This window comes from Harpegnathos saltator, unplaced genomic scaffold (assembly GCF_003227715.2).
Source record: "Harpegnathos saltator strain DR-91 unplaced genomic scaffold, Hsal_v8.6 scaffold12, whole genome shotgun sequence".
Taxonomy (NCBI): domain Eukaryota; kingdom Metazoa; phylum Arthropoda; class Insecta; order Hymenoptera; family Formicidae; genus Harpegnathos; species Harpegnathos saltator.
In genome coordinates, this window is record NW_020229895.1 from 1,218,531 (window position 1) to 1,245,913 (window position 27,383).

Genomic DNA, 27,383 nt, shown 5'->3' on the forward strand with positions numbered 1-27,383 from the left:
ATGCAAATTACTCGGGAGATCTCGTGCGCTGATCGAACGTACGTCGAGCACTGCACTTGAAAAGGAAGAAGAAGAGAAAAGGAGAACATTTATCAGCGACTCGAGGAATATGTCGCGATTTTGATTCCGCGAATGCGCGACACGCGCGAGTGTATCGCAAAAAAATGCACGATTATTGTCGGGAAAGTAAAGCTCACACTGAAACTTCCGCACGCGAGGTAACGTGAGTGCACACGAATCTCTTTCCTGCTTTCTAACGACGTCTAACGATGAGATCTTCTCGCAGAACTCGCAAGAAGGAACAATAATATTTAAATACTGAACAGTATGATAACCCGCATAAAACTCAGTTTCATGCTACGCTCGCGCTATTGCTATTACCAGAAAGCGGCGACTGCTTCGTCCCTGTCGCTCCCTCCCTCCCCCCCCCCTCCTCACTTCCTCCATTAATTAAAGCTCAAATTGTCTCAAGATTTTTAAACGCCACTATAGTAAATGATATTGCATATGTTTCGCGTTCCAATGTAGTTGCCGCACTAAGCCTTCTCCAAGTCCGACCACGGCCGATCTCTTGCAGTTTGCTCCTCTAACGAGCTGCGCTTCCTTAAACTTCTAGTCCTAGATCCACCGATTGTCCCCTCTCAACCAGTTGCTATCTAGCAACAGTCATCATCTACAAACAAATCGTCCTCCCCTCCCCCCCTCAAATGCCTCGTCTCAGCGTTGCAAATAATAGCGTTTCGAACAATTGATACGTTACATTCGAATCCCCGTCTCTCAGCAGACACAATCGTGTTGAAGTGAACCGAAGAACGAGGTTCAATAATTTATTTACAAGCTTGTCCTTAATCCGCCGGGAATCGTCATTAATTTTCGTCAAATGCTAATTTAGCGAGTGCAACAACGATCCCTCTCGATCGTTTAAACAATAAAATTTTAGTTGGTCTTTCTTGGTTGGTCCTCTAGAGTACGTAGTTGTCCACCCTACCTAGTCGAAAGATCATTCGGTGGTTCTGGGACATCGCGTATTACGTACCAAGACTCGTACTCTCGACGCACATTTCGTAGCAAATTTGCGATATCGATAGTCCTCAAATCGAGCATACGTACGAACGAAACTTTCAGCCGAAACTTGATTCTCTTTGGTTGCTAAATGTGCGCGGAGAATTGAGTTTTTTCTGGACAAGCGGACAAGCGGCGCCATCGTACCCCATTCTCTCTGATACACACGTCGTTGCATCTTGTTTTCTTTGACAACACATCCGCCATACTCACAAAAACAGTTCCCTCAAATTCTTACAAAACATCACACATTCGTCACCGAAGAGATCTCGTCGCGATATCGTCGTGACCTCGCGAGCTTGCCACGGCCGTCCTCGCGAGATCACCCCTCTCTCTCTCTCTCTCTCTCTCTCTCTCTCTCTTTCTCTCTCGTACTTTTCGCCCGGAAATGGAGTGTGTAGAAACGTTACTTTGGAAGATTCGACAATTAGGCACATTTACACACACACACACACACAGACCTGCCCCCCCCCCCCCTGAAGAAACCGGAAAGAAAGAAGAGAAAAGAGAATATCACGAGTAACTCTTCCTCGCGCACCATCGAACGCTCGTTAATCTCTCCGAGAATTTCGCTCGTCCCTCTCGTTCGTCCACTCTCATCACCCCCTCATCACACATCTTTCTCGATCGAGTCGAAATCGACTTCGCACTTTGCTTTGCCGCGCTCCTCCAGGAGCTCCCGAGTCGTCCTCTCGAGCTCGCGGGAAGCCAGCGAGGACATCGCGCGTCTCCTCCGCGACACGGAGGGTAGTCTTATTAACACCCTCTTCAGGGTGGCTCGAGTGGTCGCGAAACGAGGACGCGCGCACACGGCTGCCGTCCGATTTTCAGGCCGCCTTCCTTCCTCTCTTCTGGACGCGAGCGCAACACGCGCCCCCTTCACGTTGCCCCTGCCGTGCGCGCTCTTCGGCAACGGCCTATCGCTCTATCGTGGAAGAATCGGAATCGTTTGTAGCAAATTGAGCAACGTGTCGGGCGGACTCGCGCGCGCGCGCGCGCGCACACACACACACACGCACACGTACGCGCGCGCACGGAACTGCCCGTTGGCCGCCGGAAGAGCCTTTCGAACGTTTCCCCCGGGCGATTCCCTCCTCAGGTGTTGCGGAAACTCTGCGAGCGCGCGAGGTCGTGCTCGCGCCACGAGCTGGTCGTGCACACGCCATCGCCTCGCCACCACTCGTTCACGTCCTTATAGTACTTGGCCGGCCGGTCGTCGTGCAGCATCGCGCACATCCGGCACCAGAAGTACGTGTTGATGAACTCGCCGGTGCCCTTCCAGCGGAAGTACGAGTTGTACAGCTCGTCGTCGCGGTCCAGCCGGTGCAGGTATTCGGCCAGCTCCTTCGGCGACTCGAACTCGTCCACGTGGATGTACGAGCGGTACGGTGCGCTGTGCGCGTAGTCGGTCGGGTGGGCGCCCATCACGATCGGCAGCACGTTGTGTCTGCGTTGTCGGAGAGAGAGAGGGCGGGGGGAGGGGGAAAGAAAAAGACAGATAAGAACACCTGATAAGAGCGATAATTGCACGATCGCGTCACGGAACGAGCAGTCACACGTCACACGCGCGTCACGCTCGCGGGAGCCGCGATCTTAACGATCTTAATTAATGCCGACTGGGACAGAAATTTCGCGTTGATTTCAGTGTTATGAATTTTTATGAAAATGCTCGAAAATTTTTATCCAAAGTACATTACTAGGGGTTTTCGAGGTCGCTCTTTTCGAGTGCGACGCTGCGAGAATCATAAAAAAATGAGTGTTTGTATTGATTTGTAACGGTTTTTTTTTTTTCCAAAAAATGAGATTTTTTCTCGTCAATTTTTTTTTTATATCATGGATTTCATGTTGATAAAAATGTTGAATATTACTGAAGAGTACTCCAAACGTGTCCGCGAGACTTGTAATTTCAAAAATACATATCTGGACGTAAAATTTTCAAATCTGTAATAAAAAATATAAGTTTTGCACCAAAGAATCAATGTTGGGCTCCGTTAGGCCCAGCAAGTACATCGGGCCCAAATTTCGGGCCTACCACGTGAAAGAACTCGATCGACAGGACAACTTTTATTTCGAACAATTTTTCATAAAAATGCACTCATAACGAGTTATTCGACCGAGTTATTCCCAAGCGATCCCCGGCGATATCTATGATGGCCGCCATATTGAAATTACTACATTGCAAAAAATTTCAGAGCCACATATACTTGAAGTACAAGTCTCGAGGACACGATTGGAGTACCTTTCAGTAATATTCAACATTTTCATCAAGATGAAATCCATGATTTAGAAAAAAATTGACGAGAGAAAATCGCATTTTTTGGAAAAAACCATAACAAATCAATACAAACACTCATCTTTTTATGACGCTCTCGCAGCGGATTCGGAAAGAGCGACCTCGAAAACCCCTAGTAATGTACTTTGGACAAAAATTCTCGAGCGTTTTCATAACAAAAATGCATAACATTGAAATCAACGCGAAATTTCCGTCCCAGCCGGTTCATTCATTAACGGGTTAATGAAAATCGCGCGAGACGCACGCGGTCTCTGTCTATCACGCGGGAGATTAGGTAACGCGCGATTACCTGCCACGCGACCACTTTGCACGCCGCGGCGGCGGCGCGGCGGTCGCTCGAAGGCCGGCGACCTCCGAGCGAGAAGTGAGCGCGATCGTGCATCGCGTTCGCGACTCGAAATACCGCCGATCGGCGCCGAGTGGAAAGAGTGAGCGCGCGCGTACCCGAGTCCGTTGACGAAGAACTTCTCCGTGATGTAGTCCCTGCAGTTGGAGTTCTCGAACGCGAGGTAGAACTTGTAGTCCTCGTCGAGCATGTCGAAGCAGGTCTGCGACTGCGAGCGCGGGCAGCGCAGGCTGCCGCACGCGCCGTAGATGTCCACCTGGATGTACTTGGACAGCTCCCTGGCGTAGTGCATGCGCTGGTTCCGCGGATGGCAGTTGGAGACGAACCAGGCGACCTGGTTGAACAGCAAAGCGGAAGAGCGCGAGTGTCGGAGCGTGCGGTTCGTTTATCCCCTACCGGGAGGATGGACGGAAGGCGCGGAATCGACGTGAACGAGTCGAGCGCGTTTCGAAGCTGAAGATAATGGAGTTTCCCGCTAGTCGGTGGCGAATTCGCTCCGAATTTGCTCCGAATTTGCGGCGAGCGGAGATTCTGTTTCCCTCGATCGAGAGGACGCGCTCGCTTCGTTTATTCAAGCCAATTTCTCTCTCCGTGCGAAAACGCGCGCGCGGCGCGCCGAAAACGGCGGCGCGATATCGCGCGCCTCTCTGTTCCGACGTGTATTATTCTTCGGCGAAGAACAACACATGCGACGCGCGACGCTCCGAGGAAATCTTTTCAATCCTGCCGCGAGGAAAAAAAGTTGGGCAAACTGTAGCAGCGCGACGACGAACGACGAGGCGAGAGCTCGCTCTCGGTCGAAGGAAATGCCATTTCCGGCTTGCAGGATTCAATTTGAATTTCGCTCATTGTCGCGCGCGCTGTCGCGTCAATGCGATCGTACTTTTTTTTTCGCCGTACTTGTCACCTCCGCGCTGTCACTCGTCTCGCGTTACTCGTGTAACGCGCAAAGCGATGCTGCATATGCATCTGCTAGAGTACTCATACTCCGTCGCTCCGAAAGGGAAAGAAAAATCCTCCATTCTCTCGCCGACACGGTTCTGTCTCGCGAGCGATAACAACACATTTGTGACTCTCTCTCTCTCTCGCGCGCGCGCGCGCGCGCGAGTCAGTCGCACTCCTCTTCTCCCCTTTACCTTTTTCGTCTTGTTGGCCGCGTAATTAAATGTTTGCGGAATCTGCGTGACACTCGAGTCGTAATATTGCCACCTCTCGTAGGGCGCCACTATGTCGCTGTCACGTCGATACGTGGCCGTCCAATTGATAAGAGCGTTCTTCACGCTTTGCGTGTGATAAGGGCATTCTAAAAAATACAGCATCCACACCTGCGAAAAATCACGTGATCCTCAGTCGGGACAAGGAATCGTCTGTTCCGCGGCGCGTTATGAACGAAGCTTTATGATCGCCGAGCAGCGAAAGCGACGTGATTTCTTCGCCGTAGAGCGCCATAGAGGCGATATTATACCGGCGGTTGCCTGATCGGCGTACCTGATTGTGCGGTCGCCGTCCCACGTGCGTGATGTAATCCTTAAATAGAATGAGATCGGCCTCGTCCGGATTGTCGCGAACAATCGTGCAGGTATTCACCGGGCAGCGTTGCTGGAAGAAAATGTCAGGACCGGCTTTAGCCTCGGACATACCATGAGGAACCATTATCTTCTTCAGAGGATGCTCGCCGCCTGTTCTATTGTAGTCGGGTGGCACGAACATTAGCTGCAACGATAGTTGCGACATTAGTGTGCCGTTACCTTTCGGCGAGTCGGACACCTCAGCGCCAAAGATCAGTATCGGTTCCGCGAATGAGATGCTCGAGTTACCACTGAAAGCAGCTAAATCATCCTCACCGAGGCTCGCGCGCAAAATTGCGAGGAGCTTCGATTTTCCGCGAAATGCTCGTCGAGACACAAATTTTCCCGCTAACGCTTAAGCACCTTAGAATCCTGCAGAATTCGCAAGCGTCAGGTCTCAATTGCAGCTCGGACATAGTCGGGCGAGATTAATTTCTGATCCTCGACCGGACAGTGAGGAATCGATGATGACGGGGAAGAAGAGACAAATCATCGGCTAACGCGTAAGGTAAAAGTCCCCAATAACCACCGGACACGTCCCAATGTCTGATCACTTTGAAAAAAAATATTTACAATTTACTTTAACAATAATGAATAAAAGTAATAATTATTGTAAAAGAAAGTCCAACATTTGACGACGATCAGTTGGAAAACAGATATACCCAATTTGATACTTTTAAAAATTAATTGTATAAGTATGCACCTATGGTTTGGCAAAATAATGGTCGGTCGTTGATAAATTCATCAAGAGATAGTATCTACAGTTGTATTATTTCCCGTTAGCACATACTAATTTTCTGATTGCGGTCAGACACTGGGACAAATCGTATCCGAACATTGGGCCGTAAGCTACTTCAACTGTTCCGATACATTAATGCGCTTCATTACTTGTGTGTAAATATCTCATTAATAATAGATATATACATTGGTCTGAATCATGTTTCTCTACTTAACCCTACTTTAACGCCCGACTTTTTTTTACAAGTGTTTTAAGAATAAAATTTGAGTTTTTTTCAACTGAGACTATAAGTAGTGATGACCAAAAAAAAAATATCAGAATTTTATATCTACGAAAAATTACGGAATTTTCTGACGTATCAAATGACTCTTGATTTTTTTCAAAGCGTCTTCTTGTATTTTTGTTTACTGTTTATTGGTGAATATGACTTGGATCCTAAAAGCATGTACGAAATGAGCAACCTATACGGAGAAAAATGAAGGATAAATCTATACGACATAACTCTGATAGTCAGCTTGACATTTTTCAGCTGAAGTTTTACTATATTCGTGAGTGAAGTTTATCATTCAGAGCGTCAAGCTTACTATTTCAGAAGAATATCTTATAGATCACCATTTATAGATAGTCAATCGTCCCTTCACTTTTCGCCACATAAAAAAGGCCGCTGTAGGTCACTGCAGGTTTCACGAAAATAGCTTGATTTCTTCACTTTCGTGTCCACCATATTGGACTCGCCATTTTGAATTTCTGTATTCTTTTGATTTCACATTTTGCATCTGCTGAGAAAGCTTCCAAATGTAAAATGTACAAAATTATAACAGATACCAATCTATTAATTTATAACGCACTTCTAGATGTCAGTAACAATGCCAACTATGCCTATTTGGAATTTATCAAAACATGTTATCATTAAAACTGAGCTAAAAACAAACTAAACCGAATCTACATACAACCTATATATACGATCTTTTAGACGAAGAATTCACCTTTACAGTGGTGCGAAGGAAACGAAAATATCTCCTTTTTTTGACCAAGTTATGGAAGTTCTTAAATGCGTTTCTGATAACTATAGTTACCAGTAGGCGTTAAAGGGTTAAGGGATCTGAGGTTTTCGAATAAATGCAAATATTTATATGAAAACTATTCTTAATATTATATATTGTATTTTTTGTGACGACCTACGCTTAAACGTCCGATTACTGGGACATTTGCCGCAAACTCGGCGAATCCGCGGAAGCACGATTGCGTGCGAATTACCTGATTCGTCACGCGATCATCGTAAGCGTTCTCCTCCGGCCACAGTTGAGCCAGCCGTCGGCCGGTGCTGCGGGCCCTTATCGCCGGAAAGGGTCTCCTGGATCCTCCTTTCATATACCAAGGCCTTCGCGACGGGTCCAGGGAATCTATCGTGTTCTCGGCGAAGTTGGCGGTGCCGTTTATGTTCAGTACCTTCCAATGAGAAAGAGAGACGCACGTGTAAATAAAAATCCAGCGCGACTGGCGATCCTTGCGTCACATCACACACCGCCATTCTCCGCAGCAACTAATGAAAACGCTATCGCGACACACGCGCTCTATCGCCGTCTCTTCCCAAGCTCGCTATTTCACGAACAACGTTGCATTCGGCAAACTTGACAATGCTTGCGGCATCGATGATGATATCTCGGCGTCAGTGACCTATTTTCACTTGACCTACACTTTTACGCTGTTTACCGCGCTTAATTAGTCGCATGCGCTTACTCAGGAGGTCGTCTCAATCAAGCGATCTGATAATATAAAATTCAACCGCTCATCAGATATCGTTCTTTCTTAAGGGGACTGGAGGGTCAGATTACTGAAAAATCGTGCTTGTGTTTGATAATGATTTTGTGACGAACCGAATAAATGTGCAAGAATGAAAATTTTACATACACTTATATAACATACGAAGAGTAGAAAAATTTTGTTTTCAAACAGATACTCGTATAAATATACGTCCATTTAAATTTTAAACGCGTTTCTCTCGAAATTTTATTGTTCAACTTTTTGCAGTGATTTCACCGAAACTGAGCTTCGTATCGATTTGAAATTTTAAAGCAATGATACTTGTTCATGTGGCTCTCAGGTGAACCATGGACAATTCCGTCAAAATATTTCATTTCGAGATATTAATTTTTTTAAATTCAATTGTAATTAATTTTATTGTAAAAGAACTGAAAAATTTGAATTTTTTCCTAATAATAGCTGTCATTTTGCTCGATTCTTTTTTCTAATAGTTCACCGGATAATGATAAGCCTCCTCAAGATTTCTAGCTAAAATTCGCTCTGATCGGACCACCGAGAACCGAGATATTACCGCAAAAACGACAACTTGAAGAAAAAAAGAAGACTATATTTCAGCTATATATATCGTATATTTATACGAGTATTTGTTAATAAACAAAATTTTTCTACTCCTCATATGTCGTGTAACTATACCTAAAATTTTCATTCTTGCACATTTATTCAGTTCGTCACAAAATATTATCAAAAACAAGCACGATTTTTCCGCAATCTGACCCTCCAGTCCCCTTAAGTATCGTCTACAATGGCAGTAAGCAGTAAGAAGTAAGCGTAAACGGTAAGAAATAAACCAACCACGGTCGATTATGACAAAAATAATCAACTGTGATTGATCCAATTCTTACCGTTCACGCTTACTTCTTACTGCTTACTGCCATTGCAGACGACGCTTCACTCGCTCGCGACTACGCCATTGTCACGCTTAGCCACGATCGACGGCAGCTGCCTATTGCGCTATCGTTATCGGCAGACCTGTGGAAATGCATGCGACTAATTGCGCGACAACTGATCCCAAGCGTGGTGGTAGTATATTATGCGTATATTATGCGTGCGTGAACATTAAAGCGTCGAACATTTGCTTCGACACGTATCTTCACACGATGGAACAAACACACGTAACACAGCGAAAGAGAGTATCAAATCTCGATGCAAAGGCCTTCTCATCCCCGATCGAAGCGATTGAAAGATAAGACGGATACTTCGCTACAGGCAGCTAAGCTATTAAAAGCCATCCTAACGTGTACCGTGTGATATGAGGGTTCTCTATCGTCTGGATACTCGGTGAAATGTGAATCGCCCCTGTGTAATTTTTTTTCTATCGATTAAACGTCCTAACGGGGGTACTTTGGCGGGCTATCTCTATAGACGCGTTAAGGACAAGCTATTACAGTGCTCCGAATAAGCTCCGTCGGATCCTACGAGGTGTATCTGACGACTGCATCTAAAACTCATTGAAATTCGCCGATGTTGGAGCGAGGTTTCCGCTTAATTTATTCCCAATGGCCGAACTATGTCACGACTCGATTATTATTCATATTTTATTCGGAACATTACTCGCCACTCAGTGTACACTCGACCAGAGATTGCTGCATGATGTTGACGTTACGATGAGAGTTGGCCGGAAAAAGAAAAAAGAAAAAGAAAAGAGGAGGTCGCCAAGTTTACAGAAGGAACGCCCGCGTCGTACTTTGCGCGTTGAAGACGCGAGAAGGACAAGCGAGACGACACATGGGATAAGTAATAACAAATAGCAAACAGGCTCGTAACGCGCCCGAAAACACGATCTAAAATTCTTTTCTCTTTCTTTGAGAGTACCTTTCACCGTGCGCATGTCCGTTTTTCTGTAATTAACAATCGACGCTACGTTTTAATGACTGTACCTCGGACGGAAGTCTGTTCTTCACTCGCTCCCGAGTGCGTAATACTCGCATGGTCGGCTTCTTCGATTTCAAAGGCCAATCGGGTTTCATCTGCGAGCGAAATTTGTCTTTTATTCCCTTAGCCGTCATTTGTTTTAATCGTCCCTCTCTCTCTCTCTCTCTCTCTCTCTCTCTCTCTCTCTCTCTCTCTCTCTCTCTCTCTCTCTCTCTCTCTCTCTCTCTGTCTCTCTCTCTCTCTCCCTCTCTCTCTCTCTCTCTCCCTCTCTTTCTGCTTCTTTATCGGATTAATCTCAAAGAGAAAACTTACTCATACGCTCAATACCACCGGCATTCGCGATAAAACGATAAATTTCGATTTTCTTCCCAGTTTATCAATCTGTATAATATCAAACGACTGCATATTATCACGTATTAACGTACAATTTGCGAGATGATATTTAACAACTGACGTTTCGTGCATTTTCTTCTCCGAAGCAACATTGGCCTATCCGAGACGAAATTTGAATTTTACGGCTGAGAAATCCTTTAAAATCTGTCAAACTTGAGGAACCAACGGAGGAATCTCGAGGTGTAACGCTTGTTACAACTTTTAATGCTACATAACTTATTATAACTTCTAATATTACATAATTACGTGAAAAAGTTTAGCCGTTCCGAAACTCTTATAATCAGCTTCTACACCATACTGACGTAATTGACGTAGAAAATTAACGTCTAAGATGTTGTACAGGTAGCAGTCGATTTTGTTACGAATACACAGACGCGCGCACGCGTATGTGTATGTGTGTGTAGATGATATTGGAAAATTTTTAAATATGATAGAAATATAAGCACTGCCGTGCGCAATAGAAAGCGCAGGATTTAATACGGGCCGAGCTTTTAGGAGATAGATTTAAAATTCTCTCTACAATTCCTCTGTTTAACTGTTTTAGTCTTTAATTTTGCAACTTCGTGACGCACTTGCAATTTTAGAGTCTTAAAAATTATTAATTGCACAACACACACGAACGTGATGAATATCATCAGAAAACATGTGTTAAATAACGTATTAAATAATAAAGTATTATAATATAAGATATTTTATTTATTGTAATAAGGAACGCGTTAAACACGAGTCGTATAATGTTATTGTGTGTTGTTTCCTTGTGCCCAAGTATGTTATCGTTTCGAACGTTGATTCGACCTCGACCTTTGCAACAACAACACATATTAGCAAGTTGTGTTATTCGAGATCATAACAATCTTCGACGGACGGGCGAGCAGGACGGAATATTTTCGATTATTATTAAACTGACCGGAGCGTGCGAAAAGATGAATTGCGACTTTTCGCGAGTACAATGACACGTGCTAACAACATCGTGGACTGTGAGAATATATTATTATTTAAAAACTAACACATGTCGGTAGATTTCGTATAGTCTTCGACGCACGGGCGAGCCCGTCGGATGACGCAGCGCGTTTCTCCCGATTATTTAAAATTTATCGGTGTGTGCGAAAAATAAATTATGACATTTCGCGAGTGCAAGCATAGTGCCAGCAACATCGTGGACTGTGAGAATATACAGTTATTTAAAAACTAGTACGTGTCGGTAGATTTCGTATAGTCTTCGACGCACGGGCGAGTCCGTCGGATGACGCAGCGCGTTTCTCCCGATTATTTAAAATTTATCGATATGTGCGAAAAATAAATTATGACATTTCGCGAGTGCAAGCATAGTGCCAGCAACATCGTGGACCGTGAGAATATACAGTTATTTAAAAACTAGTACGTGTCGGTAGATTTCGTATAATCTTCGACGCACGGGCGACCTGGCGGAGTTGGACGTCACTGCAATGGTAAGTACTCATTCAACGCTCATAAACAGCTACTTCATGTAGTGTGCATGCCGCAGATTCGCACTGATTTCCGACGATAAGAATGACGCGTTGCTCTTTGAGATTGTACGCAGGTAAGATTGCATAATGTATAAACAGTCCGAAACGTTAAATAATCCTCAAACGAGTGTGTCTTCCTCGCGTATCACTAAATAAATATACTCTGATACATCGGTAAGTAAATAAAATACTCGTCAAACACTCCACGAATAAGTGCGTCAGTGTGAGTAAAAAGAAAACAAAAAAAAAGACGGCAAGGAGTAACCGCGTGCAGCGTCGTGGCAGGACAATAGCTTGCGCAATAATGTTTTGTCTCGAGATTCTCCGTTGATCCTCCAAGCATATCCGGCGGCATTTTGCGAGACTGATACGGAGGGAAAATTCGCAATTGCAGCGGCGCGCGCTTGTCGCCGCGACTGCAACGTCCGGCGTTGCAGAAATAATCGCAGGCGCGAGCTGTGTGTATGGGTGAGCCGTTAGCGGGGGTAGTGTGTTTGCCTCGCATCCTTCGCGGAAACACGCGTTGTCAGACGACGACGAGGCTCGTTATCATTGTTAGCCGGGCGGACGAACAAAAATTTAAGCGCACACGTACCTTCGGCCCATCGGCGCCGGCAGTTCGAGCGGACTGCGGCTGGCCGGGATGCGGTCGCATGCTGTGCCATATCTCGTCCTGCAGCAGGTTTAGTAGAACCAGCAGCGTACCCGTCAGACATAGCACGTAGAAAAAGTATCTCTTGAGGGAGAAGCGCGGCATACCCATGCCGCCCCCCGGGTTCTCCTCGGCTGGGCGAAACTTTTATCTAGCCATGCGCCACCGCGATCCGCCGCCGCAACATTCGGCTACGCTGTAACGAAAGTTGATGAGAGAGAGAGAGAGAGAGAGAGAGAGAGAGATGAAATGAGGGAAATTTGCAGGCGAGAGTTGGCGCGCGCGACGGGAGCGCGTTGCGAGCAAAAGTTGAAGCTCCCGCGGCTCTCTCGCGGCGCTCCGCTCCGAGAAATTCTATTAAAAGAAAATGTGGCGCGGCTGTGTGAAATATTCCTCGCGCGACACGCTTCTCGCGATTATTCCCTTGGTTCGCGTCACTCGGTTTTTTGCGATACACCGAAGATTCGAGCGCGTTGTTTTCACACGCGCGAGCGTGTAGATTCGGAACTGATTTATCTAACTCGATTTAATCTGACGCGATCGAACGATAGGAAGCTGATTATCAAGTTTTCAAGAGCCGCGTTGGTCGCACATCCGCGGATACGCGGTCGAGCGAGGCAAGGGCGAGTCTTGGATGAAGATTTGTATTTTTCTCAACAGAAACGACAATGCGACGCGACAACGCACTTCCTCGTGCATGCTTCGCGCGAACATTCGCGCGCGCGCAAGAGATAAGCTATCAAAGTGCAGCGAGATAATGCGATAAACTCGCTTAACCTTCTTGATTTCCGCATGTGCGAGCAGATATTTCATAATCGCGCAGCGTCATAATTACCGTATACGCGATAATTCGTATTACTTCACCTCGCATTCCCGCGCAAACTTCCGAGAGCGCTCGGCGCCGCCGGTCTTCGTCGGCAAAATTAACAGACGCACATTAACGCGGATTAACGGCGCACATCCACACGCGCACTGAGAGAAAGGTATATGATGTTTGGAACTATAATGATATAGTAACTAAATTATAGTCCGAAATATCATATTTATAGTAAGTATTAGCATAATATCGGTAATAATTACGATATAGGCATAGTATAACCAAGCATGTAATATTTTTACTAAGAATTATAGTAAGTTAAACTAAAATTATTCTATGGATACAAATTCATAAAATGGTAGGTAAAAGTAACTCTTTTATATAGTCAATATTACCAGAATATTTGCTAAATGATGACAGATGTAACTATATGAATATTAAATCTCGCTATATTTGTGAATGAGAAATTACCATATATGTGGTAAAAAAGTAACTAAACAATTATTTCAGACAATCATTGACTATATATTTGTATTTATTCTACTATATTTTGCAGGTTCCACGAACCTGCAGCCACGAATAAAAATATGGTTGACGCCAAAATGAACTATAAAATATAGTGAGATTATAGCGAATCCAACTATATATTTTTTTATCAGCGCGGCTTAACTGAATTGCTACGCGCTTCGCGCGGCACGTCGAGTCTCTCTCTCTCTTCGATTATTCACCGGGCTCGGGGATGAGCCTCGTCCACTTGACTGAACTTCGAAAAAATATCGAGCGCGGAAACCGGCGGTTCTTTTTCTCTTCTTTTTCGTCGATTTAATTAGAGACTCGCTGCCGGCGCGGCGCGGCGCGGCGAGTCCGCGACTCGCAGCGCTATGCTTTCGCGCACGGATAACGCGCTCTCCCCGCGATTCCTCGTTACGACGACGAGTGCCCTCGCGCCGCTCGCGCCGCGTCGTTACACTCGCAAGAGGTTACCGCTCTCGCGAAATCCGCCGATATCCATTAGATTAATTACACCGCGGCGGGCGCTATTCAGCTTATACGCTCGGCAGCGGCCGTCGCCGCCGCGTCGCACGCCCTCGAGCAATCGATGCGACCTGCGAGCATTGATTTGCATCTGAACAGACAAGGCGCATGATAGCCGCACAGGCTATCCTCTTGATACCTGCGCGCGCGCGCTTATCCGTTACGTTCTTCGAATTATGTACGCTGCTCACGCGCCGGCTCCGTTGCTCCCGTTAACTATATGTGTATCCCGGCAAATATCATCTTCACCTTTCCAACAGACTCACTCGCTCTCTTTCTGTTTCTCTCTTGCTCGCTCGCTCGCTCACTCGCTCGCTCGCTCACTCTTTCTCTCCTCCAGCCGCTCCTCTCTCGCGCGTGGCTGCACGCTCTTTCCTTTCTTCTTGCTCGCCTGCCTGCTCGCTTCACATACGGCGCACATCGCCGTCTAATGACTGCGTTACGATACGGTACGGTCGACTTATAATCTCATTACCATTCCTCACGACCATTTTTCGCCGCGTCTTACCCGTTAAATTCGCGCCGATCTCTCGGCTCTCTGGTGATACGCGCCGCCGCGTTTGTCCCGGGACGATCATCGCCGCCGCGACGCGATCTCTCCTTTTATTCTCTTGTTCTCGCTGAAAAGCAGAGACAAAGAGAGAGAGAGGGAGAGAGAGAGAGTCCTGATCTATTATTATGTATTTTGTTTTTCCTTCTCCGCCGCCGTGTTTTTCGCCGTTGTCGGTCGCTTATTTATGTTTGGCTCTTTCGACGCACCTCTGCGACTATATGCAAAGCTAACACACGAGCAGCCTTTGTTGTAGATTGCCGAGGTACGATTCCGCTTATTTTATTCCCGTCGTTATTACCACTCGCGTGCGCACATGCCTCCTCCGTCTCATTTTTGTCTCCTCGGTCTGCATGCGAGATGCATTCGATTCATCTTGCCGTGTACTTTGCACTTTCTTCTGCGTCCGATGGCGTTTATTCCGTCTCAAATTTAAACGGAAGTGCAATAGAACGTTTTTTTCTTTTCTCAGTCTCTCTCTCTCTCTCTCTCTCTCTCTCTCTATATATATATATATCTCTACTTTTCTTCATGTAATCATCGCCAATCCGTCGGAGCGAATTCACGAGAGTCCAACGTCCAGCCGTGGTGTCGCGCGCGCGCGTATCAAAGGTCACGGCGATCGTAGAGGCCGAAATCGCGCACGCACATCTACGTCATCGTCGTCTCTTCGTCGTCACTCACTCGCGCCCACGCTCTTTACGCGCGCGCTTCACGCTCGCGCGCGATCCGCGAAATGTTGTGGAAAATCCGGCATGCCAGTTACCAGGACGCTTCGACCGCCCGTCCGGCCGCTCGGAGGACTCCCGCTCGTCGGGGAGCTCACACCCATTCTCAGTCGGCGCCGAAGGCATCGTCCTGGCCGCTCGTGAAAAGGTGAACGACGGATTCGCCGCGTTGCAACACGCTCCATCTCGGAGCCGCGATAAAGTTCACCTTCGCCGGATCGGCCGGAGCGACACGGCGCGTACACGTTTAACCCTTTAACGCCTACTGGTAACTATAGATACCAACTAGACTATAGTTACCAGAAACGCACTTAAGAATTCATAACTTGGTCAAAAAAGGAGATATTTTCGTTTTCTTCGCACCACTGTAAAGGTGAATTCTTCTTCCAAAAAAATGATATATAGATTGTATGTAGATTCGGTTTAGTCTGTTTCTGGCTCAGTTTTAATGATAACATGTTTTGATAAATTCCAAATAGGCATAGTTAACATTGTTACTGACATCTAGAAGTGCGCTATAAATGAATAGATTGATATCTGTTATAATTTTACATTTTACATTTGGAAGCTTTCTCAGATGCAAAATGTGAGATTGAAAGAATACAGAAATTCAAAATGGCGAGTCCAATATGGTGGACACGAAAGTGAAGAAATCAAGCTATTTTCGTGAAACCTGCAGTGACCTGCAGCGCTTTTTATGCGGCGAAAAATGAAGGGACGATTGACTATCTATAAATGGTGATCTATAAGATATTTTTCTGAAATGGTAAGCTTGACACTCTGAATGATAAACTTCACTCACGAATATAGTAAAACTTCAACTGAAAAATGTCAAGCTGACTATCAGAGTTATGTCGTATAGATTATCCTTCATTTTCTCTCTATATAGGTTGCTCATTTCGTATATGCTTTTAGGATCCAAGCCATATTTACCAATAAACAAAAAAACGAACGATAAAAAAAACCGATATAAAATTCTGATCTTTTTTCTGGTTATCGCTACTTATAGCATATAACTCAGTTGAAAAAAAGAACTCAAATTTTATTCCTAAAACACTTATAAGAAAGTCGGGCGTTAAAGAGTTAACCGGGAAAGTTTGAGTACGCCGCGCGTATAACACGCATTCCGCCGTCTCGCCTCGGAATTTCGCCGGTATTTTTCCTCGCGGCCGCCGCGCCGCTCTCCCTCTCCTGTCCGCGGCTCTTTTGCACAAAGGGGGATTTTGTGCGCGACAAAGGGTTAATTTCAGGCTGACTTGACGCGGCCGGCAGGTGCTCGCGCGAGCGCTCGCGGCTCCATGCAAGGAAAGAGCGGGAGAGAAAGAGAAGCGTGTAGCTCGATACGTCTGTGCGGCGGTGTTATCGTTGTGATAAATTTCTCTACGGCGAGCGTACGTAACGTGCAATAGTAATTTACTCGTGAGAGGAGGAGGAGAAGGAGGGGGATAAAAAGAAACTGCTCTCGTACCTACATGACGAGGTCGCGCGCCCTCTCTCTCTCTCTCTCTCTCTCGTCGTCGTTTTTCAATCCTCCGGAGAACGTCCCGAAGCCGGCGCCGACGAATTGAAAGCGTAAATAATGCGGTGGGCTTTTGCACTTCTCTCCTCCGCCGGGGAGCTGTATTTCCTCGCGTTAAAGCCGTCGCTCCATCGGCAAAATTGCGAGCCGCGCGATGTTCACCGATGTGTTAGAAGGCGCGCGAAGGGACGCGCGTCGATTGAAAACGCGCCGCGCCGCCTTTTCTCGCTGGATCTCCGCTTATTGTCCGCCGGGCGATCGACGGACTCGTCGCTCTCGTCGACTTCCGCTTGTCCACATCGCTCCTCCTGCCGAACGGCGAACGGGTGGCCGAAACTCGGACCGGCGAGACGTGCAAGTCACTCGGCGGAACGACGGAACAGTCCGCCGCCCATCCACGCGCATCTCCGGCGTCTTTTTTTCTTTTTTGTCACTTATCTTCCATTCGCACGGAAGTGTTAAATCCGCTCTCGCTCGCACGCGCTAACATTGCCGCAAACCTGCGCGCCGACCGACCGCTCGCGTATCACTGCCCATCGCGGCCGCGGCGAGCGGCTCGTTACGCCACCGCCTTATCACTGACGTCTCTCTGTCATCTTTCGCACTTTCAGAAGTCAGATTCCGCTGCATAGGAAAGTAGACCGGCGGGTGCCCTCCGCGGCAGATAAGATTAGATACGCGGTGTTATCAAATTTTCCTTCGCTTTTCGCCGACAGAGTCGCGTGTCGCGAGCCGTTTTTCACGACTTGCCTCGCGGCACGGCTCCGGCCGTCGTCTTATCGTCGTCTACAAGCAATTCGTAAAGCGCTTCGCGCAAACGATTCCTGCCACGCTTTTTTATGCTCTTGTTGAATCCGCACCTCATCGGTCGCGGTATCGCCTTCGATATTCGAGAGTGGGGGCGCATAAAGTGCCTTCTCGAGCCGATCGCGCGAGCACATGTGTGAATGCATGTACACACACATACGCACACATACACACACGCACATGCGAAAATTTCCTCCGGCGATCCGGCTGTCCGACAGGGTATTTCGGTTTTTTAATCTTTATCCGCGAAACTGTAACACATAGGATTTCGGAGTAGTCGGGACTTGACGCGCTCAACGAACGGACAGACCGAATTTACGCGACGAGCCCGACATGTCATGTCTATACCCGCCGACTCCACCGATCCAAAATGTTACGTACGATATTACGTACGCCGCGCGCTCGAGCGATTAGGAGAATAATCGCGCGCGTTATCTGTGGTCACGCTGGGCTACGTCAGAACCTTGAATTCGTTGGTCAACGTGACGACAATGACAGCTCGCTGCTCGTACGAGCCGCATATTAATTGTCTCTCGTTTTCGTGTAATTTCGTGTTAGCAGCGAACAATCATTCGACTCTCGGCCGCCGCATGTTCACGCTTTCGTTTGTTTCCGTGTAAAACTTTACAGCAGCGATAAATCGTTCGACTACGCTGCAAACCCGAGTTTGTTATTATATTTCGACGCGTATAAGCTGAAGCTTCCTTTACGCGTATCTTATTGTCGTATCTTAAATCACGTCGTTTAAACGTCGTTAAGTCGAATATCGAAATGACGTGATTTCAGACGACAAGAAACGCAGACGTGAAGAAAGCTTCAGCTTATACGCGTCAAAATAATACACTCGGGTTTTGCAGTGTATCGGCCGCCGTGGACGACTAGATGAAGGTCGATCTTACCCGGCGATCTTCTTCGTGTCTAACCGCGTCGTCGCGTCGCTGGTTATTAATGCAGCCTCGAAGAGGCTCGCACCGGCTCTCTCGGGTGTCATCAGGAATAATTCGAACGATCGAGCGCCATTTTGCGCGCCCCCGTGTCGCGTCGAGAAAGCGATTTCCGCGCGGTAAGATCTCTCTCGCTCTCGGAGGACTTAATCGACGGGAGAATTCGCTCGCGACGTGTATGAGAAGCGCCGGTTAACCTCGCGATTCTGATTCGATCGGCTGACTCGCGTCGCGCTGTCATTTCTCGACGAGAAATGGACAGCAACGCCGCTAGACGTTGTCGGGATATGCATATCGCGGGTTTATAAAACGGCCTCGTTATCACGGCGCAATCGTCTCCTCTTCGCTTTCCGCACGACTCGGTCCTCGCTTCCGTTTCGCTCCGATTGTCTCCGATAAAGCGACGTGACGTTGTAGAATTTTGCGTCATCGCCGTGACGATCGATGTCGAGCCGCGGCGGCGCGTCTAACGATGACAATGGCAGCCTCCGACTTCAGAATCCGATGACACGTGACCGCTTTGATGCTCCCATTAATTCAGCCTGAATTAATATCGGCCCGATATAATGAAGATTGAGCGGTCGAGCATTATTTCTTGGCTCTCTTGTACTCAGTGCCGTTCTTCTGCCCCTCCTGCCGTCGACGACGATCGCTTTCGCGAGGAGGGCTCGATGAAAAAGCGTAGATTGAATCGGCAGATTCATAATGCGAGGCGATCGATCGACGGTGCTTCATCACGCGCGCGCTTCGCGACTCGTTCTCGCCGATTAAGCGATGACGCGTCGACTCGTCGAGTAAACCAGTCCGAAATTAAACTGATAAATTCGCTCGACGAGGCTATTATCTCCCCGCTGCCCTCGTATGCGTTACATAGAAAAATTATCAGGAATTATACATAAGATTTTTTAATCAGTGAGATAGTCGGTAACGAATAGTCCTTCGATCAAATATTTCGTCAGCTCTTGAATCAGTCAGGATGTTTTTTTACCTCCTGTCACCAGGAAGGATGAATTTTCACCCATAATGTTTTTACTATTTTTTTTTTCTTTTTTTTAGTATACATAAACTATGAATATTTATGAACATTATAAATCCTAGCAGGACACTGCCGCGCCGCTATCTAGTGGCGAAAAAACCACCGGGTGAATTTTCAGTCACAGCGTTTAAGAGTCAGGATCGTCCGGATCATTTCGTTTGCTTTCGTCAGGATTTTTCCAGCTCCTGTTTGAAGCACCGGTAATTGTTGTCAGATGATAAAAGTTGCCACTCGCTGGACCATTACAAATCGCTCATTTGGTCTCCAGACCAAAAGCCGCTTATATCGATTGCTCGTGCGCGTTATTGTTTGTTCTCTCTCTCTCTCTCTCTCTCTCTCTCTCTCTCTCTCTCTCTCTCTCTCTCTCTCTCTCTCTCTCGAATTCTCCCCTTCTAATAATAAGCATAATTTTCCATTGTCTCGCGTAATGCACCCGACGTGCATCGGCGAGTAAAATATAGCCGCTTACATACAAAATTAAGTATGATACATCGTGTTCGACCAAGTGTATCGCTTCCCTCTGGCGAATCGATGCGAGCGTCGTCGAAGGAAGCACGGTTACAAAATCGGGCCAACTTCCCCGAGGCCGTAATACGTTTATGCACACAAATACCGCTCCACTTCGCGCGTTTTTATCTTATCGGCGAGCCGAACACCCACAGAGCGTAATCTCAGGTTACGTATGCACGCAGGGAAGGTCGAAGAACCATCGGCGGTGGGTCACGGTGCGAAGCGACTGCGTTTCCGTCCGAAGTGTCTGGAAACGGCCTGCCCGAAAGTGCCTGAAATTGTAACGTTTGTGTCGCGCCGATGCGGGCCGATAACGGCTCTCAAACGATCGCGGAAGTGGTCGCGCCTGCGAAAATTTGCCGCCTGAAGCGAGCGCACTCGAAGGAGAGACGGAGAGAGAACGTCGCGAGACCCACTTTCGACAAGTAATTGGAGCAACCGTCTTGACGTAACAGATCATAATCAGCGATACCGATCGGAGAGAGTTGAGTCTATTGACAGATATTAGACGGCTCGATGAGCTTTCTGGATAAGACGGTTTAGTTAGCGAGGATCGATCGCGCGAGAGAGAGAGAGAGAGACCGTTTCCTTCGGAGAGCACCGCGTCTGTCGGATCCGTTTGGCTCGAGAAAGCGACTCGCCAAGCGTCTCATTTCGGCGGCGAAGGCGTGCTTCAATTCGCTCGCGCCAGTTTTCATCGCGCAATTAGCGCGCAAAGGCTAAAGCCGTTACTAAAAAATGAATAACCGAGTAAAGACGTCGCGGGCTGTTTCTACCGCGTGCTGGCGTGTCGATTATTACGAGGAGCCGACGCGGGGTAGCGACGGGGTGGGGTGGGGGGGGGGGTTGCAAAAATTGCCCCGTCTATTCTCGCGGGTTAATTTCGCGCTTCTCTGTCTTCCTTTTGCCGCGTGAAATTCAACGAGACCGCGGTTAGTCCTGCGGTCGTTTTCGCCACCGCACGTGTGCGCCGCGGTGTATCATCAGATATCGTTATATCGGGGATTCCATAATAAAGCGATTAAAAATATCTCAGCGCTTGGTTTCCGCCCGACGATGGAGGCGTATCGCGTATGCCGGCCACGCAACGCTAACGCGACCGCTATCCGCGAATATTCGTCGGTTGTTATCGGCGTTCGTTCGCGAAAAATTGGCGGAACAATTAAGAGAGAAAAAGCGTCGCGTGAGCGCGGCTAACCGCTCCGGAGCGGCCGGTGAACGGTGAAATTGTCGCCAAATCGCGTCGCGCGACCGAATGTAATTCTTTGTTGTTGTCATGATACATACATACACACACGCGCGAGAGTTATCTCGCAGCTATCAGAAGCGCAAGCGGCAAATTGCCCGTAAGTAATTGCCGACTGGTTGACAGCGAGAGGGCAAGAAAGAGGGGGGGGGAGGGGGAAGCGGGAGAGACAGCCCCGCTGAAAAGAGGGCCGAGCACGCCACCCCGAAAGGCGTCGGTGATGGAGGCGTATCGCGTCGACGTGGATAAATATGTTTTCGGACACGTGTAACGTACACACGAGCCGAGTAACGGGCGGAATCATGTACGTAGCGATGGCGGCGGGCGTAACATCACGTGCAGACGCGGGCAAATATTGTTTTTGACGTGTTCCGGCCGCTGGTTTAATGACACGTTAAATTACTCACGGCTCGTCACGGCGGCGCGCGCGTGCATTGTCATTGCGCATCCGAATAAAACTCGCGCGTATGTATATGTGTGTGTGTGTGTGTGTGTGTGTGTGTGTATTAAACGGCGTGTTTCTCTCTCGCGAAAAAAATTGCTCACACACACACACACACACAAACACACATGCGCCCTCAGAGGGTCAGTCGGCCCTCCGGTCGCGCGATCAATGAAGAGAGTTCGTCGTTCTTCTCGTTAATTAAACTTCGTTCTCCTGTCGCCTCCCACGCACGCACACACGCGCGCGCGGGCGAGGGGAGTCGCCATCCGCCGCGTTGACGATTAAACCGACAGCAATAAATCAGAAACAATAGCCGCCGCGCTCGGCTTCGAATTATCGTCGTCCCGTATGTACGCACACAACGTCGATGCGGGCGATAAATCTAACGCACGCGACGGTACCTCTGCGGCGCGGACGGATGGCTGTCGACGTGTGACGTTATTTAAATCATCACCTCGGAATCATCTCATTACGCTCATTAGCGGCGCGACGGTGTGAGACTTGACGGCAGTCCGCCGGCTATCTCGCCGACCGCGAAGCCTGAGCTCCTTCCCTCTCAGTTTTTTGTCTTGGTTTCCTTTTCTCGTCATTGTTTACGCCTTAACTCGCCGAGTCCTCGTCCTTAACTCCTTGTCCTCCTGCCTTAGATCGCGCTTCGACGTTGTCGTCGTTACGTTGCAACGACTCGAGTAGAAAAATTAATAGAGCTCTGGTAAGGGCCTGATTATTTTTCCCTAACATTAATCGGGCCGTAGGAGGATTAGAAAGGCAAGGGCTCTACATGATGTGTAATAAATGGTTTAACGGGTCCTTATAAGGCAATATTAATAGGGCCTTGTATGGAAATATTTTTATCAATGCTCGAGGAAAAATATTCGTCCTTTTCATCCCAAGATATTTAGACTATAATTTCTTTATTTCTTTATAACCTTGTTACAGTATATACAACAAGAAATTTTTATGTTAAAAATATAGCGTACTTTACGATAAAATTTTTTAAATGTTTTTATCAATGAATATAGCAATTAATAAAACTAATAAAATTTGTTTTTAATTGCGGTAATAATTAAAAAATCTTAAAAATGCCAGGTAGAGCGTACCTACTAAAACAATAACCTAAACTATGACAATTTTATTACACGCTTCGGATCTTATTAATTTTCTAGAACAAAACTTGATTTTGTATATCTAAAGCATATCCTTTTAAAAGATCCTTCTGAGGTCCTTATTACTTTTCCCTATCAAAGCCTTATTTATTAAATCTAAGGCACCCTTAATAAATCCTTCTAAGGCCCTCATCAGTTTTCTTTATCAAAGCCTTATTTCACAAAGACTAAGGTATCCTTAAAAGATCCATCTCGGAATCTGATATGATAATAATGAGGCATCCCTTTTTAGGGCATCCTACTTTCAGTCTTATCGGGGTCTTATGCCTCATGAGGATGGCCCTAGCAATTTTTTGTTCGCGGAATCTCGGAGTCTCTTTCTCTTTCTCTCCCTCTCCCCCCTCTCTCTCTCTCTCTCTCTCTCTCTCTCTCTCTCTCTCTCTCTCTCTCCTTCTCTGGCGCCTCCGCCGATCGCGAATACCGCGCGAAACTATTTCCAACGGTTTGACCGTGATTCAGGTCATTGCGAACGTCCGCGCACGTCCGTGTATAATTGTCGCGCGATCGCGAGATAACCCAGATCGCAGCCGCCACGTGAAATTCAGTTATATCATTCCCGGATGCCGCGGCGCACAAAGAGATTCGGCTCTCCCGCCACAGGAAGTCGACGCATATTTTTTCCTCGCCTTTTGTACCTCTCTTTTTTTTTACGGCACGGTGACTCGACCCGATTGACCAGCAGCCGCGGATTTCGTTCGGACTCTCTCTCTCTCTCTCTCTCTCTCTCTCTCTTTCGACTTCCGCAGTCCCCGGACACTGCGGATGCGTGTCCTTGGACACTTTCCGCGTTCCTCCGGCTGGATCGACGCGCGAAGTGCGCGGGGAGAAACCGATGAGATGAACAGAGTGCGAAGGAAGTCTGCGGGGGAAACCGCGAAATATTTGGAAAGTATGTTCTAGTCAGGCGGACAAGAGAGAGTCCCTCGTAAGCGCGTGTATTGTATTTCCGGTGATTAAAACAGGGAACTTTAACAACGAACACCTGACAGTATCCCGCGCTTCGCATTAGTTGAAATAATATTTGCGAAACGTACTAGTAGTACTCATAATTTCTGGACAGCAATTGCAGAAAACGCGATTTCGCATCTCTTTGTCGGCACCGACAAAGCAAGATTTCAACGATTCAGGTGGCTGTAAAAAATGTAGGGAAATGTCACCCTGTCGATCTCTCTCTCTCTCTCTCTCTCTCTCTCTCTCTCTCTCTCTCTCTCGATATTCCTCGAAGCGAATTGACTTCCGTGTAAAATCGGGCTCTCGTTTACAGCGGCTGTTTCATCGGCGCGTCTCGATGGGAATGTCCCGTCTTAAATACAGCCGTTCCGCCCGCCTTCGTCGGTACAGCTCGCGCGAGGTGAGAACTCGTCTTCTCTACTTACGTTTAAGTTCACGAAGCGGCTCGCTCGAAATGCGGTTCGTTGATCGCAAGGCGTGTTCGGATGCGCCGACTTATTTCTAGTATACAATTGACGTCCACGAAAGCAGTGTCTATTCCGAGTCCATCTTGCGGAGGAACGACAGAAAGAGAGGGGGGGGGGCGTGAAAAGCGGGAGGAGAGGGAGAGAAATTATGCCAAGCTGCATCGTGCGGGCAGATTAGCGCGCCAATTTCGGCATCTCGCGGCCGAAAATCTTATCGGTAGCTGCAAAAACCGCTGGCCGGGCCGGCGGAATCAGCATATTCTCGACTAACGCTGAATCGCAGTCGCGTTCGTAATCCGCTCTCCGACTGTCGCGGTGCGGCGATTAAAAAAATCCCGTCCTCGCAACACCGACGCGGAGAGAAATATTTCCTCTTTGCACAGCGCGGAAAATGGCACAACTGAATTTTGCGAACGTGCGTTCTCGCACGCGCGAATTCTGCAAAAGAGACAGGAGGGGACGATATTCTTATGAAGCACATCGACGACGACGAATTTATTCGCACCGCGTGATGATGGCGGAAAACACGCCGTAACGCGCGTCACGACACGCGAAATCGAGCACGAGGAGATAAACGCGCAGCCGCCTGGATAAAGTGGGCTCCAATATTTTATAATACGTCGATTTTACGTTCACGCGCAAATCGCGCGTAACGAAATTTTGCTCATCCCCGAATATCTCGCCGGGGAGCGCACCTTTATTTGAAAATCATACGCGTGTACATATGTATTATATACGGCGCGAGTTATTGACGTCGTCTGATTATTTGCGAAGTAAACTCATAACGGATTCAATTAAAACGTCAATTTATACTCCGGCTCAATGAGTAATGACGCGTGATTTGGGCGCTGAGGCGGCATCGCGGCGCGATTTATACTTTATTTGCAGACGGGGTTATAGAATTATCGATGCACATGCGGCGAGGAGTTGCGCGACAAATTGGTAAATCCGGGATCGCATCGAGGACGCGAGCGAGCAACGACGCGTGCGTATATGAATGGAATATCGAAGAAATGTTTGCGTGGCTGCGAACAAACTCGAAATCGGAGTCACGAGTCTCACGCCGAGTGCGACGCACCTGTCAAACGCACGTTGGGCCACGTCCGGCGAATTGTCGAAATCTGAGTAGAAAAATGAACAAGGCTCTGATAAGGGCCTGATTATTTTTCCCTAACATCAATCGAGCCCTACACTAGGAAAAAAATTTAGTATCTCTAACAGAACTGTTTAGTTGAGGCATTTTTTAATAGCAACCAAATATCTCGTTTTATATAACAAAATATTTAGTTGTCCCAACTAAATATATTTTTCTCCTTTGTTCTCTGGACCAAATGATTTTCTTCTTAGACTTTATACATAAAAGTTAAGCATTTTAGTTATTTTATCCCTAAAAATTACATAATAACGAAATATTATTTTACATAAACTCAAATAATGCCCAATGGATACTATTTTGTCTTTCTGTGCACTAAAATTTAGATTTTATATATTAAGAAAAAATTATAGTATTTTTAACAAAATTCATACAGTTCAAGCTTTTTGGTTGCTATAACAAAAGTATTGCGTTATACGAACAAACCGTAATCAAACAAGATATTTGTTTACAGGAACTAAACAGTTTTGTTGGGCATTTCTTAACCAAATTATTTTGTTGTTTGTTTACAACAAAATTTTGGTTCACGCAACAATACATTTTTCCTAGTGTACTAATACGAATAGAAAGACAAAGGCCCTACAAGATGTGTAACAAATGGTTTAACGGGTTCTTACAAGGCAATATTAATAGGGTCTTGTAAGGAAATATTTTTATTAATGCTTGAGTAAAAAGTATTCGTTCTTTTCATTCCAAGAAATTTAGACTGTAATTTCTTCGTTTCTTTATAACCTTGTTAGTATACAACAAGAATTTTTTTAAATTTTAAAAATAATTTTAAAAATATAGCATACTTTACAATAAAATATAGTATTCTTTACACATAAAAATCCTGCTACTGTTTTTAATTAAAGTTTGCTGGATTTCAAAACGAAGGAAATACTAGAAAAATCCTTGCAAGAGCCTAATGAATATGGCAACTAATAAAACTAATAAAATTTGTTTCTCAATTGCAGTATGATTAAAAAATCTTTAAAAGAACCAAATAGGGCATACCTATTAAAACAATATTAAATTATGACAATTTTATTACACGCTTCGGATCTTATTAATTTTCTAGAACAAAACTTGATTTTGTATATCTGAGGCATCCTTAACAGGTCCTTGTAAGGCCCATATCAGTTTTCCAAGTTAAAGCGTCATTTCGTAAAATCCAAAATATCCCTAATAAATCCTTCCGAGGTCCTCATCAGTTTTCCTTATCAAAGTCTTATTCCATAAAACCCAAGATATCCCTAAGAAATCCGTCTCGAGGCCTGATGTGATAATAATGAGGCATCTCTTTTCAAGGATCCTACTTTCAGCCTTATCGGGGCCTTATGCTTCATGAGAATGGCTCTGACAATTTTTTGTGCTCGGGAAGAGTTGCGCGAATCTCCCGCTGCTTTCCGCCGTGACGTGAATTCCTGCCGGGGTCTCTCCGTCTCTCTTCCTCGCCGGGTGATTAACTAGACGCTAACACGAAATTTCGAAAATTCCTGGCTGCTGTTGGGTAAAACACGGCTGTTTGAGCGTGACAAAGGTCACAGGTCGTTCCGCACTGTGCACGCGAGCGCGCTCGATCAATTATTGACGCGCCTCAGCCGGCCGATCGAAGGATGACTCGCGTTCGGCGAGAATTTCTGCGAATTCAGTGCGAATCGCGGGACACCCTCGCGCTGCAATTCGGGGATACTCCGCTTGTCTAATTGCTCCTCAATTTCCGCCCCTTGCGCTCCACTAGATTAACCTTTGACCGTCCTGTCTGATGATTTAAGCGATCCTCGCGTGCCA

General features: G+C 46.7%; 1 protein-coding gene across 2 annotated transcripts in view; it reads right to left on the minus strand.

Moving 5' to 3' along the window:
* Positions 1-1,526: 1,526 nt before the first annotated feature.
* Positions 1,527-27,383, minus strand: part of FucTA (glycoprotein 3-alpha-L-fucosyltransferase A) — a 30,990-nt gene continuing 5,133 nt past the window's right edge. Inside the window, exons 2-8 of one of the 2 annotated variants that reach the window (XM_025305444.1) lie at positions 12,180-12,432; positions 9,710-9,799; positions 7,266-7,457; positions 5,190-5,414; positions 4,838-5,026; positions 3,800-4,035; positions 1,527-2,509 (exon numbers count right to left, since the gene is read on the minus strand). In XM_025305444.1, the coding sequence (XP_025161229.1) occupies positions 2,158-2,509; positions 3,800-4,035; positions 4,838-5,026; positions 5,190-5,414; positions 7,266-7,457; positions 9,710-9,799; positions 12,180-12,347 (1,452 nt within the window). In that variant the 5' untranslated portion in view covers positions 12,348-12,432 and the 3' untranslated portion in view covers positions 1,527-2,157. The remainder of the gene's footprint in view (positions 2,510-3,799; positions 4,036-4,837; positions 5,027-5,189; positions 5,415-7,265; positions 7,458-9,709; positions 9,800-12,179; positions 12,433-27,383) is intronic. The other variant, XM_025305447.1, reaches the window with a different exon arrangement.